This window comes from Myotis daubentonii, chromosome 2 (genome assembly GCF_963259705.1).
Source record: "Myotis daubentonii chromosome 2, mMyoDau2.1, whole genome shotgun sequence".
NCBI classification, from domain to species: Eukaryota; Metazoa; Chordata; class Mammalia; order Chiroptera; family Vespertilionidae; genus Myotis; species Myotis daubentonii.
The window spans coordinates 108,140,388-108,154,303 of record NC_081841.1 but is presented as its reverse complement, the minus strand read 5'-3'; the positions used below and the strand labels follow the sequence as shown (position 1 = coordinate 108,154,303).

Sequence of the window (13,916 nt, the reverse complement as noted above, 5' to 3'; positions counted from 1 at the left end):
CTCTTTTGTCCGACAAGAGCTGGGTGACCAAAGCACCCTCTGTAATTACCCATGAGTATGGGCCATAAAAACCTTGCTTGGTTTTGTCACCTGTGAATTCCTCAGGATTTTTTTAAGGTGTAAAAGGACAAAAGAAATATCCCATATTTAATAATAATAAAAAAGTGTCATGACATATAGGATTTATCAGGTACTGCCTGAAACTAATCCAGCCTTAGCTACTTTTATGTTATTGTACCTGCATTCAAATGGATTTTTCTCTTCTCTCTTCTGTCAGGTGACTCTGTCACTGACAGCAAAACGGATGGCTAAGAAGAACTGCCTGGTGAAGAACCTGGAGGCAGTGGAGACACTAGGTTCCACCTCCATCATTTGCTCAGACAAGACGGGGACTCTGACCCAGAACAGGATGACCGTGGCCCATCTGTGGTTTGACAATCAGATCTTTATGGCTGACACCAGTGAAGACCAGTTGAGTAAGTCTTCTGGAGCATCAGTTTGGCTCAAAGCTGTGGACTTGAGAAGAAGGTCACGGCCAGTGTGGCAGAGTTGGTGTGCAGTCTCAAAATTTTGTGAACAGTATGGTTTGTGGAGAGGGGGCCCAGCACCCATAGCATCCCCTGTGCTTTCTGTTTTCCAGAGCAAGCCTTTGATCAAAGCTCTGGAACCTGGGCCTCATTATCAAAGATAATTGCACTGTGTAACCGAGCAGAGTTCAGACCAGGACAGGAAAGAGTCCCCATCATGAAGGTAAAGTGTCTGCATCACTGTCTTAAACCACAGCCAGTTTGAAGTCACTTAGCCTGTTCTAATTTGGTGCTAGATTTAATCTCTCCAACACAGGAAAGCTTGTACTAGTAAGAGCAAGCGTGGCTTCCAAGAGCTGCAAAAGATTTTGTTCATTCTAACTAGCTTTGCAACATCACAAAGACATCTGAAGGCCTCAGGTTGATCTCAGTCCTTTGGAAATTTTGTCTTATTCCAGAAAATGAATGTGTCCTTAAGTTATTTTCCTAACTTCTTGATCAGATAAGTAGATATAATCAAAATTTTTATTTTATACATGTCATTCACTGAAGTTTAAAATATAATTGGATGGAAATGAAGAACTCATCTTAAAACATTCTTCTTGGCTGCAGGCGCTCTAAGGGTCCTACAATATTGGAATATGCAACAAACTAACTCCTTTTGTTCCCTTCCTTTCCTTTCTCTCTCCTTCCTCCCTTTCTCTCTTCTTCAACCTCCCAGTGAGTCACTGAACCTGTCCCCTTGGCTTTTCTCTATGTCATTTTTTTCATTGACTCTTTCTTGTATTTTTTTTTAAATTTTCTTTATTAATTAAGATATTACATATGTGTCCTTATCCCCCCATTGCCCCCACCCCTACTCATGCCCTCACTCCCCCACTCATGCCCTCACCCCCCCCCCCCCGGTGTCTGTGTCCATTGGTTAGGCTTATATGCATGCATACAGGTCCTTTGGTTATCTCTCCCTTACCCTCACCTTCCCCTACCTTCTTGTATTTCTTGTTTTTCTTTCTCTATCAGCTAGCTCATCAATTCTCTTCTTAGCCAATCTCTTCTCTGTCTTTCAAATCCTTATGTCCAGTTCTAATTTCTCATCCCAAGTCATGGATCTCCAGCTAGCTGTGTGTTTGTTTTGCACTTGGAAGTTTTGACTGTTAGACTCTCAATAAAACTATACTACTTGTCACCTTCCACCTGCACCCAACCTGGCTCCAAATCAAGATCTTATCCCAATTTTTCTCTTTTCCTGTGACATCACCATTTTACTTGTCATCTGAGCCAAAACTTTTAGATGTCATCTTTACTTTCTCCTCACCAAGTCCTATCATTCTTGCTTCAAAAATTCTATAATTTTCCCAGCCAGAGTGGCTCAGTGGTTGAGCATCAACTTATGAACCAGAAGGTTGAGGTTCGATTCTCAGTCCGGACACATGCCTGGGGTTGCAGGCTCAATTCCCAGTAGGGGGTGTGAAGGAAACAGCCAATCAATGATTCTCTCTCATCATTGATGTTTCTATCTCTCTCTCCCTCCCCCGCCTCTCTGAAATCAATAAAGGTATGTTTTTTTAAAAGTCTATATAATAAAAGACTAATATGCAAATTGACCAAATGGCGGAACAACCGGTCCTATGATGCACACTGACCATCAGGAGACAGACACTCAATGCAGGAGCTGTCCCCTGGTGGTCAGTGCACTCCCACAGGGGGAGTGCCACTCAGCCACAAGCTGGGTTCATGGCTGGTGAGCACAGTGGCAGTGGTGGCAACCTCTCCCACTTCTGTGGCAGTGCTAAGGATGTCCGACTGCCAGCTTAGGCCTGCTTCCCCTTGGACATCCCCCGAGGGCTCCCGGACTGTGAGAGGGTGCAGGCCAGGCTGAGGGACCCCCCCCTCCTAAGTGAACAAATTCCATGCACTGGGCCTCTAGTATATCTATAATTTTACATCTCTATTATCACCAATTACTTGTATCAAAATAACTGGCTTACCTAACTCGAGTTTATCCCTCCTCCAGTCTTTCTTGCATGGCACTAATTTTCCTTAAAAACTACATTAGATGAAATACATCACCTAACTTTGCTCAAAAACTTCCTTTGCTTCTGTTTTCTACTTCTTGAACCTAGACTTCGGCTTGCATTTAAGGGCCCTCCATGTCCATCTCTACTCCCAGCATCAGGACAGAAGTCTTCCACTTCTCACATTCATTCATGGCATTCTGGCTTCTGAAAGGCTTTCTTCTCCTCTCTTTGTAACCGTCTTTCAAGATCTAATTCATAACTGCTGTTTTTCATGAAACCTTTCAGCTCTCAGAGCTCTAACTTTGAGCTTTGCTAATGCCAGTAGGAGGCATGATTCACTTTAACATTTTTACCATGGTCTTAACTCAGTCACAATTGTGTGTTATCATTTTGTCTGTCCAGCTTGTTCAGCAGTTCTCAACCTGTGGGTCACAATCCCTTTGGGGGTCGAACGACCCTTTCACAGGGGTCGCCTAAGACCATCGGAAAACACACATATAATTACATATTGCTTTTGTGATTAATCACTATGCTTTAATTATGTTCAATTTGTAACAATGAAAATACATCCTGCATATCAGATATTTACATTATGATTCATAACAGTAGCAAAATTACAGTTATGAAGTAACAATGAAAATAATTTTATGGTTGGGGGTCACCACAACATGAGGAACTATATTAAAGGGTGGCAGCATTAGGAAGGTTGAGAACCACTGAGCTAGTTGGTTCATTGAAAATAATCCCCAAAGAACCAGATTATGTGCTACAAATATTTATTTTTAACTCTTTTGATTCTCAGAGAGTTGTGGTTGGAGATGCCTCAGAAACTGCTCTTTTGAAATTCTCAGAGGTGGTTTTGGGTGATGTGATGGAAATTAGAAAAAGAAACCACAAAGTAGCAGAAATCCCTTTTAACTCAACCAACAAATTTCAGGTGAGTTGTTCCTCACAACTGAATTTCTGTTATTAGGAGAACGACATTTCTACATGTAAGTACTCTTAGGTTAGTACGAATTTTGAATGATACTTGACTTTAAAAATAGTCCTCTGAGATGTATGGCCTGGGTGTCTAGTAAACCCAGAACAGGTTTTCTCTTGCTGGCCTCCTTCCTCTGCCTGAGGCAGATAGAGAAAAAGAATGTTGTCAGCCCGGCTTCTCCTACCTAGAACAATCTATCTCTATTACAGGCACATTCACTCACATCCTCACTCATTCACACGTGCCCCTGTGGGGTGACTTGCACAAATGAGGAGCAACAGCCAGAGCCCAAAGGGTAAATGAAAGGTGGAGGAAGGGATAGAGCTAACTGTGTCCTCAGTCTGTGTCAGGTGCTTCATATACATTGTCCCATTGATCCTCACAGTAAGCATATGAAATGGGACTAATTAATCCCAATTTATGGGTAAGGAAACAGACTCTGAGTGTCTTAATGTCACCAAGCTCATTCCAGCATCAAAGTGGCACAACCAATTTTCACACATCTGTTTGACTCCTGAGCACATGCTTTTTCTACCATATAAGTCAGAGGCAGAACAGGTTTTGCTCAGGCCATATGAGGAAGCCTTGCCTTTATGAAACCAGTGAGGAGTCTCTCTGATGACCAGCCAATGGCTTTCCAGGCCTGTCCCATAGGGATCTTCTTTCCACTCATTTCTCAGAAAGAAAATGGCTGTCCTTGCCTAGTTGTCTCCCTCATTTTAGGGGTGGCCAACCATCAAACATCCCCATCCTTCCTGTGTTTGGAAAAATGACAGTGTGTAGCCCAAGGTCCTGCTGCCAATGGGCTTTCCAATAGACTCCAGAACTGAGCATAGGCATTATGATTTTGCCTTGCATTAACAATAAAGTGTATAAATAAGATAGCCATGTTTGTGTCAAAGTTTCTGGTGATTAGCCTACTATTTTGTTTGGATGGAAAAAAAAACTGTTGCAAACATCTTTGTGGATAATGCGCCAATGAAGAATTGCAGTTAGCCAAACAGATAACCAACAAAAGTGTGAGATGTCAAATATTAAAGCAAGGAAATCAGATCTCTCATTCAAAACTTTAGTGAAAATAGAATGAGTCACAATCCTAAAATAATAATAGTAATCATGTGTGCTAATTTCCACATGTATTAAATCACTCAGTTTTCACCACAGTTCTGTAAGGTAGAGAGTGAGGCACAGAACTTTATCACACAGCTCTTGAAGGCTGAGCCAGGACTCACACAGACCCTACAAAAAGTCTTTACTGGAGTAGATGAACTTCATCTACCAGTAAAGACTTCCTTCAGCATGTAAGAAATGAGAAAAAGCAGATCCCATGAGGCTCATGTACTAAAAGTGGAAGGAGAAAATGGGCTAACCAGAGTTGGGACTAGAAAGAAGAGAGCGCTTGTGTGTGTTCCTGCTGACAAGGCCAAAACACCTCTTTGGATGTTGTTGGTGCCATTTGAACTTTATACCTGAGCAAAAATTAACCATGAACAATGAGAAGTAGATGTTGTGACCTTGGAAAATTGTGAGGTTTCTGTCAACTGCAGGAAACAAAGTAGAAAGTCCACATCTTATTGGCCTTAGAATAGCAATTCGCCAAACTGAGGCTGGTCCATGAAGAGATTTTCAGTAGTTTGTGACAAATTGGATTTTTAGACAATATTTTATAAAGCTTTATGTAAAGAGGAATGTGTTTCATTTAAACAATTATCCTTTACATCCTACGTGATCAGGGTGGGGCCTCGCACCTGCCAGCCTGAATCAAACCCCAGCTCAGCCACCTGTTAGTGTGTGACCTTGCATGAGTCATTTAACCTTTCTGCACCTGAGTTTCCTGCATTGTAAATGGTGATAAGAACACCCACAGCCTTATGGCAGTTTTGAGAATTACTTTACTATGTGAGCACTTAGGACAGCACACATAAGTGTTTGTTATTCCTACTTTTTTTAAAAAAATATATTTTATTGATTTTTTACAGAGAGGAGGAGAGAGGGCTAGAGAGCTAGAAACAAAGATGAGAGAGAAACATCAATCAGCTGCCTCTTGCACGCCCCCTACTGGGTATGTGCCCGCAATCAAGGCACATGCCCTTGACCAGAACCGAACCTGGGACCCCCGAGTCCAAGTCCGCAGTCCGGCGCTCTATCCGCTGAGCCAAACCGGCCAAGGCAGTATTCCTACTTTTTAAATGTTGAAATGCTCTACCTTTGAGAAAACAATGGTGATAGTAGATGGGAAGTTTGCTCTTGGTTTGGTTTTGGTTTTGATTGGTTAGTTGCTTTTTAATGTGTTTACATGACCATAAATTTAAAAAGCTGGCAAACTATGCTTGCCCTCTATTTTTTTTATTGTACTCATCTCTGATATCTGAAAGTCTAAAAATCAACTGATAGACCCAAAATAGTAGCATTTTTCTCATAAACTTACTCATTCTCTCTCAAATACTCCAGCTTCTTCAAATTCCTTTTGAGGGCTTAAGAGTGCCTGGTATATAATAAGGACTACGTAAGATTTAGCCATTTATTATTATACACTTTTTCACACTTTTCCCAATTATCTTATTAGGATGAGTCCAGAAGAAGAATTACTAGTTCAAGGGCATTGGTGTTAGAATTGTGATACCTGTTACGTAACTTTTCTCCTGAAAGCCTGGACGTGAGCCTGCCCACTTCCACACACCCACCATTTTCTCTCATATCCAGGTAGTAAAAACTGGATCGGTGTAGAGAGGATGAGGCACAGGAAGGCCTGCTGCTCTCATACCTGCCTGAGCTCAGAATAGCTCAGAGGAGGTAGAGATGGGAGATGAGATGAGGTGGCTTACAGCCCCTAACCCCCACAGGCACCCCATGCAGATCGTGTTCAAGGTAGAAGATGTCATAAGCTGACAGCCCCTCTAAAGCTAGGCTGTGACTAGCTGGCTGAGTCCAGATGTCTTGCATATCACTTAGCCAGAAAATGAAAAGGAGAGAACCCACCTGTAAAATTCCTCTTTACATTTCAAGGATAAGTAACCCAATGAGAGAAAAAGTTGCTTTTCATTTTGTCATGTTGCTAATTAAAAGGTCGGTACAATTCAGGCCCTCAGTAATAGAGACAGTGTCATGATTTACTAGCATGCTGTACTTATGTCCACTTTCTTCCCTCCCAGCTCTCCATACATAAGACAGATGACCCCATTGACAAGCGCTTCCTCATGGTGATGAAAGGGGCCCCTGAGAAGGTCTTAGAGAAGTGCAGCACCATCATGGTCAATGGCCAGGAGCAGCCTCTGAACAATAGTACAGCTGAGGCCTTCTACACTGCATACATGGAACTGGGAGGTCTAGGGGAGCGTGTTCTGGGTAAGCTCTTCATGGCAGAACCTTTATGTGTCACCTGTTCAGTGCAAGACTCTGTGCTGCATCAGGGCACAAGATGAGGCAGGCTGGCCATCCAGCAGAGTAGCTGTGGCCTCCACAGGGCTCACAAGAAGAAGAATGGTATACAGATTAAGAGCATATCACATGATGGCAGCAAGGAGGGTGGGGTTGCTGCCAGGCAGGAAAATCTAGGAAGGTTCTATGGAAGGATTCCATTTAAACCAGGCCTTGAATGACAATATTTGAAGGGAAGTGGGGGATAGGTTTCACAGTGGAGGGAACAACATAGGCCAAAGCCCAGAGGTAGAAACGGCGGTGGGGGGTTGGGGCCAGGGTGGTGAGCATTGTCAGGAAGTTGGTCAATGTGGAGTGTTGCAGGACTGAGGAGATTATGTCATCATGGGAGGTAGGGCTGGAAAGATAGATGGGAGGTCAAGGTTTGGAGTGCCTTATGTGGGTGAGGAACTGGGTTTCATTTGGCAGTCAGGACAGAGCCACTGGAGGCTTTGCAGCAAATAAACTGTTCAGAGTAGGCGTTTTCTCAAGGATCATGCTTGGCGGCATCAGGGAGCAGACAGGCCTGGGTCTCAGGAGGAGGGGGCTGCTCTCGTTCAGGTGACAGAGGATAGAAATTTGATCCAGGGCAATGGGAACATGAAGGAGATGTCAGTTACCAGAGACTTTTTTAGAGGAAGAATTGGTAAGATTTATCAACTTATTGGAGGAGAAAAGTAAGTTTTTTAAAATGTTGAATTATTTTACTTAGTGATTATGGGCAAATATTACCAGTAACAGAAATAAGGGATTAGAGGTAGAAGGAACTATAGAAATACATTGTGGCAGGAACCTAATTGCGGTCACTTCAGTGATATCACAAAGTCCTGTGGAGGCCACAGCTACTCTGCTGGATGGCCAACCTGTCTCATCTTGTTATCAGAATCATGGGCTGACAGAGTGGCACCTCTGAACTACAGGATGATAAATTCAAGGTAACAAGTTCATGGTCAATGATAAGGCTTAATAGACATAATGAAGGTTATTGCCAGTAGAGCGGAAATCTAAAGGATATTGAGTTTGTAAAACATATAAATGAGATGATCTGCTTGAAGTATTATCAAATAGCTCACATTAGCAAGTCGCCTTTTCAGGGCAAGACTGATACTTATCTAATTCGGGTCGTTCTAAGAACCTCACATTTGACCTCTCAGAGCCTGTGCTTCACTGAAACGTGTGGGCCATGCAGTGGGCCAGGATGAGGATAAATTTAATGTGAAAGCTGATGAGAAAGTCACATGACCTTGGAAGTCCCACCAGACACAGGAATCCCTTCACCTCAACCTGTGAGAGCCAAATACCATCTGAGGCAGATACTGCCGAGCCACTACTATTGGCCTTTCTCTCTATTAAAGACTGAACTCTGTACCATTCCCCTGATCCCCAGACCCTTTCCCCCATTTGTGCAGTAGCACGTGCTGTTTTTTCTTCCTAATTGGTCTTCCCACCCCCAACTCCTCCCTAATGCCTCTCTCAAGAGTCAGCTTACATACAACCTTCTTGGTGAAGTCTTTCTTGACTCCCCAGGTGGCTGAAGTGTAGCTCTCGTCAATAACACACACCATGTTCCATTATGCTTATTTCTTTATGTCTCTGTCCCCACACTCAACTGGGATATCTTCAGAAGTAAAGGCTGTCCATTCTTGATTTTCATAACCCTAGACCCGTGGTCGGCAAACCGCGGCTCGCGAGCCACATGTGGCTCTTTGGCCCCTTGAGTGTGGCTCTTCCACAAAATACCACGTGCGGGCATGCACATACAGTTCGATTGAAACTTCGTGGCCCATGCACAGAAGTCGGTATTTTGTGGAAGAGCTGGTATTTTGTGGAAGAGCCACACTCAAGGGGCCAAAGAGCCGCATGTGGCTAGTGAGCTGCGGTTTGCCGAGCCGCAGTTTGCCGACCACTGCGAGAACCTAAGGGCAAATGAATTTTTTTGGATGAGCTATATCTTTGCTTAAAACATGCATTATGAAATTGAAAGAATGAATTCTGATAGATTCTATTGGTAAAAGAATAAAGGACTGAGAGTGTATGAAAATGTCCTTCCTTTTCTCATGTCATTCCATGGGAGACACTGACTTCCAAATCCACACCCATTCCAGGTTTCTGTCATCTCTACCTGCCAGCAGACGAGTTTCCAGAAACCTATTCATTTGATGTCGATGCCATGAACTTTCCCATGTCCGATCTCTGTTTTGTGGGACTCTTGTCAATGATTGATCCCCCTCGGTCCACTGTCCCGGATGCAATCACCAAATGTCGGAGTGCGGGGATCAAGGTGGGAGTTATCTTCCTGACTTAAGAAGTCTTCCATGGCCCTGGCTGGTGAGGGTCTTGGGTTCAATTCCCGATCAAGGGTACATGGGTAGCCATTGGGGCATGTGCAGGAGGGCAACCAATTGATACCTCTTTTGCACCGATCTCTCTCTCTCTCTCTCTCTCTCTCTCTCTCTCTCTCTCTTTTTCTCTCGCTTCCACTCTCTTTAAAAATCAATGGAAAAATATCCTTGGATGAGAATTAACAAAACTAAACAAAAGAAGTCCTCCATGTATGTTGTGTCCCTTCCTAAGGACATTTGTCAGAAGAGATAGTATTTAGGTCTCTTCAAGTAAATACCATAATCCCTCTACCCCCCGCCTTTTTTTGGAGAAAGAGGAAGGGGAAGGGAAAGGGAGAGAGAGAAGGAAAGAGAGAAAGAGACAGAGAGAGAGAGAGAGAGAAACACCTATTGGTTGCTTCCCACAGCATCCCAACCAGAAATCGAACGAGCAAACTGGGTATGTGACCTGATCTGAAATCGAACCCAGGACCTTTCGGTGCATGGGATGACAACCAGCTAAGCCACACTGCCCAAGGCTTTAATTCATTTTTAAAAATCTCTACTTTCACGACATTAAGCTTTCAGTAACTGCAAATATAAGCAAAATGATTATGTCTGTGTGAAATAAAGCACAACCATAACTGCAGTGAGAAGAAAGCTAACTCCCTGTGCCGTGAAGTAGCCATATTTTGCCCTAGATGATACTAGATAATAAAAGATTTTATTGTAAACTCTTGAGGTTCAGCCTCAGCAATCCAGTTGCCTTCATGATATCGAAACCAAAATCTTCATTCCACTACCATGTTAATATCAAGATTGTTGAAGCCACATGAGGCTGTCCCAGGTAGACAGCTACCAGGCCTTTCACAAATACAGTAAAATCAAAGGGAAAGGGCAGGCTGATGCTCTATCCACTGAGCCAAACCGGCCAGGACAACCCTTCACCTTTGTAGACATAAACGTCCCCCACATCGCTGTGAATTAGCCGACTAACCCCAGGACCAGGTCGGCTTCCTCACTTCCCACTGACCTTCCGACGGACAAACTTGAGATCGCGATCTGATCCCCTCGCCTGGGCTGTCACTGTTCCTCAGACCTGACCCCTCCTAAGCGAGGCCCTTCCTTACAGAGGAAACGGCCTCCACGGCATCCCGCTCTCCTGTCCGGAACCCTCTGCGGCATCACTGTCTGTCCTTTTCAGCTGGATTGCCTGGACTCACCTGGCGTGTCCTGGTGCCCACACCTCCCCATCCTCTCAGGGGACTCCAGGCAGCCCCATCGGGGCCTGTCCAATGGCGCCCATATGCCCACCCTGTGCTCTCTGCCTGTGCATCCAAGCATCACCCAACCGGGTTACAGTGTCGCCTGAACTTCAGCCTCTCCCCGCCTTCTCTCCAGACCTCCCCAGCGTAAACGCTGCACCGGAACTCCTCTCTGGTCAAATTCCCAGCTATTCTGAGTTACCCTTGTGTGAAATTTCAAAACCCAGTAAAGTAGATCTAAAATCTTATGTGCCTAATTTAGAGTGAGAAAATTCTGAAACAAAGGGTTGATATGAAATTACTTGCCAGTGATCCAGTTGTATAATCTGGAATATTAACAACCCTCTGGGTTTTGTGCTTTTTTTTTTTTTTTTTGAAAGTAAATATAAAGATAGTTTCCTAAGGAAAGACTCAGTTTTTCTTTGTGTTAATTCTTTCCACAATCAATTGTTGAGTGTCAGTTATGTACCAGGCACCCTTGCAAGAAACTGGAACTATAGAAACAAACAGACGACATTATTCCCACCCTGAGGGAGCTTTCTTTCTTTCCATCTAATTGGAGGGACAGAAAACTCAAAACTGATTGTTATGATGAGTACAATGAAGGAGACACACTGGACTGAGGAGCTAGCAGTGTGGGAAGAGTTAGCTGATAATTTAAATAACTAAAGATTCCAGGTTACACTGGGAAAATAAATGTCATTGGCTTTATTATACTTTCACGCATGTTGGGGGAAACAGGGAAAGAACAGTGAACCAATTCTGGTTTACCCAAGTATTCATGCCTTTTAGGAATACACGGCTGTCGGGTAATAAATTATCACCAGGCAACAAATTACTAATTAAAACAACAAACAGAATTACAACTTTGGGTACTACAACAGTATGTGAATGCTAAGTGTCTTCTCCTTTGTGGAAATAACATTCATCTATGAAAACAGGGTAGAGCTTTTGTTTATTTGTTTTGTTTTTTAAAATAATAGGATTATACATTTTCATACAAGTCACGCACTGAACAAGAAAGTGGGGTGGATACTTTTGTGAATGTTTTTAATTATCCACTTTATCAGCTCTCGCTTCATGCTCAGATAATGACTTTCCCAGCTGGGAGGGGGGAGGAACCACCCTTTCTTCTTACCTTACTTTTATATTTTCTTACCAGAATTTAGGAAGATTTGTGATTTAAGTCAAGTGCTAGAATTCCAGTTTTTAGCACCAGCATGAAAAACTGACCCTACAGAAAAAAGCTCAAAACTTTAAAAATGTAAAGAAAAAGGCATGCAGTGTTTTGTTACAGAGTATTGGAGCTGAGTTTTGAAGACTGAAAAGTGGAGTGTTAGTGAAGGAAAGATGAGGCAGCAAGAACTGTGCAAGCCTTTGGGCTGTGGAGAGCCTGTGGGCTTAGAACTGAAACATAGGGGACATGATATGAGGCTCAACAGCACAGGCTGCACCTGGCCGTCCCAGCTTCACCTGGGGTCTGCTCTAAGCTTAATGAAAAGAAAGCCTCTAAGAATTTTAACAGGGAACAACACAGTCAGATCTGAAAAATCAGAGTTTTTAGAACCTTCCTTTTAGAGTAGCAGACAATAGTTTTCCTCGAAGAAGACCTCAATATATTTTTTCCTACCTAGCTCATTGCATAGTAGATACTCTATAAATCTGAAATAAACAACAACAGGAATTGTTACCCATGTTTTGGCATAAGCTGAATTCTAGGATCCAAAACATCTAAACAGGCGGTGTTTTTTTATCCTCCATTTCCTTGTTAAGTAAAACATTGCCCAGGAAGTCCCACTTCTCACCCATTCCTATCAGGAAAAGGCTACTTGGTTATTCCCTATTGGGGGCGGGGGGGGGGAATGGACTTCTTTTTTAGCCTCAGTTTACCATCTTGAAATGGAGACCAAAGTGTCCCCAGTATTCAAAATGCCTGTCATCCCACTCAAGTATTGGATATCAAGGACATTGGATTCCCCAGTGAAATCAAAGAGGCTTTAGTCCACATCCTGCCCAGAAGGGTGTTTCAGCCAAAGATCTGGCCTTTGGCTTCATCCAGTTCCTTCTGACCTTTCTAGGGATGCTAAGGCTGCGGTGGTGACTGGCATGGAGCTGAAGGACATGAGTGAGGACCAGTTGGATGAGGTTTTAACCAGCTACCCAGAGATTGTTTTTGCCCGAACATCCCCCCAGCAGAAGCTGATTATTGTGGAGGGCTGCCAGAGGCAGGTGGGTGGGCAGCAGTGCTCAAAGGACCTCCCAGTCCCTCACCGTCCGAACTGTAGGGCTAAGATTCAGATCCCAGGTCAAGGCTTGGTGCCTTTTCAACCTCTAGATATAGTCCTTGCCTGTCCTCGTCATCCCACATTGCCGCATCTCCGGCTGACCCTCTGCCCTCCTTAGATTCCCTCCCACACGCAGCTGCACACTCTCCAAAGGGCTTTCTGACAGTGAAGCATCTGGTACTATGGTCGATGTGGGTACAGAGAGATTTAAAATTTAAGACAGAGAACAAAAATGTAAAGACATAAAATATAAAATATACAGTTATCCCTCAGTATCCTCAGAGGATTAGTTCCAGGACATCACTCCCCCCACTCCCTGCCCCCCCCCCCCACACACACACACACAAAACCAAAACCCATGAATGCTCAAGTTCCTTATATAAAATGGAGTGTTATTTGCATGTAACCTATATTTACCTATAACTGACATTTTCACATTACCTACATTTGCACAGAGGCTATATCAGGGTGTGCCCCATATCACTTCCATCAGCATAGTGTTCAGCATGTGGCAAAGTCAAGTTTCACTTTTTGGAACTTTCTGGGGTTTATCTTTTTCTGAATATTTTTTATCGTCAGTTGAATCTTCAGATGGGAAACCTGTGGATATGGAGCACCAATGGTATCCCTCTTGCCTGCCACATACATTGATTTTAATTATTTAAATACATCTTGTTTGGAGCTCATTATATGTCATCTGGGATTTCACATCTTTATCTTTTCCCCAAATCCCAAACCAGGCCCTTTGTCTCCATTCCAGTTGGCCTCCATCCTAAAGACAAAAGAAAAACAATGTTCTTGCCTGGGACCCCATAGTCCTGTTCATTCCCATTTTCTCATTGTGTCCCTGTGCCTAGGATGCAGTTGTTGCTGTGACTGGTGATGGAGTGAATGACTCTCCGGCTCTAAAGAAGGCAGATATTGGGATTGCCATGGGGATAGCAGGTTCAGATGCTGCCAAAAATGCAGCTGACATGGTCTTGCTGGATGACAACTTCGCATCCATAGTCACCGGGGTGGAGGAAGGTGCGTAGTCTTCCTCCAAGTGGTCTTCCTGAAAACTGGGGTCACTGGGAGAAGAGCCAGCCCTGTAAGGAGAAA

General features: G+C 43.6%; 1 protein-coding gene across 1 annotated transcript in view; it reads left to right on the top strand.

Moving 5' to 3' along the window:
* Positions 1-13,916, top strand: part of ATP12A (ATPase H+/K+ transporting non-gastric alpha2 subunit) — a 30,861-nt gene that overhangs the window by 11,524 nt on the left and 5,421 nt on the right. Inside the window, exons 9-15 of the mRNA XM_059680848.1 lie at positions 278-476; positions 641-750; positions 3,348-3,482; positions 6,680-6,872; positions 9,050-9,231; positions 12,532-12,759; positions 13,673-13,841. Of these exons, the coding sequence (XP_059536831.1) occupies positions 278-476; positions 641-750; positions 3,348-3,482; positions 6,680-6,872; positions 9,050-9,231; positions 12,532-12,759; positions 13,673-13,841 (1,216 nt within the window). The remainder of the gene's footprint in view (positions 1-277; positions 477-640; positions 751-3,347; positions 3,483-6,679; positions 6,873-9,049; positions 9,232-12,531; positions 12,760-13,672; positions 13,842-13,916) is intronic.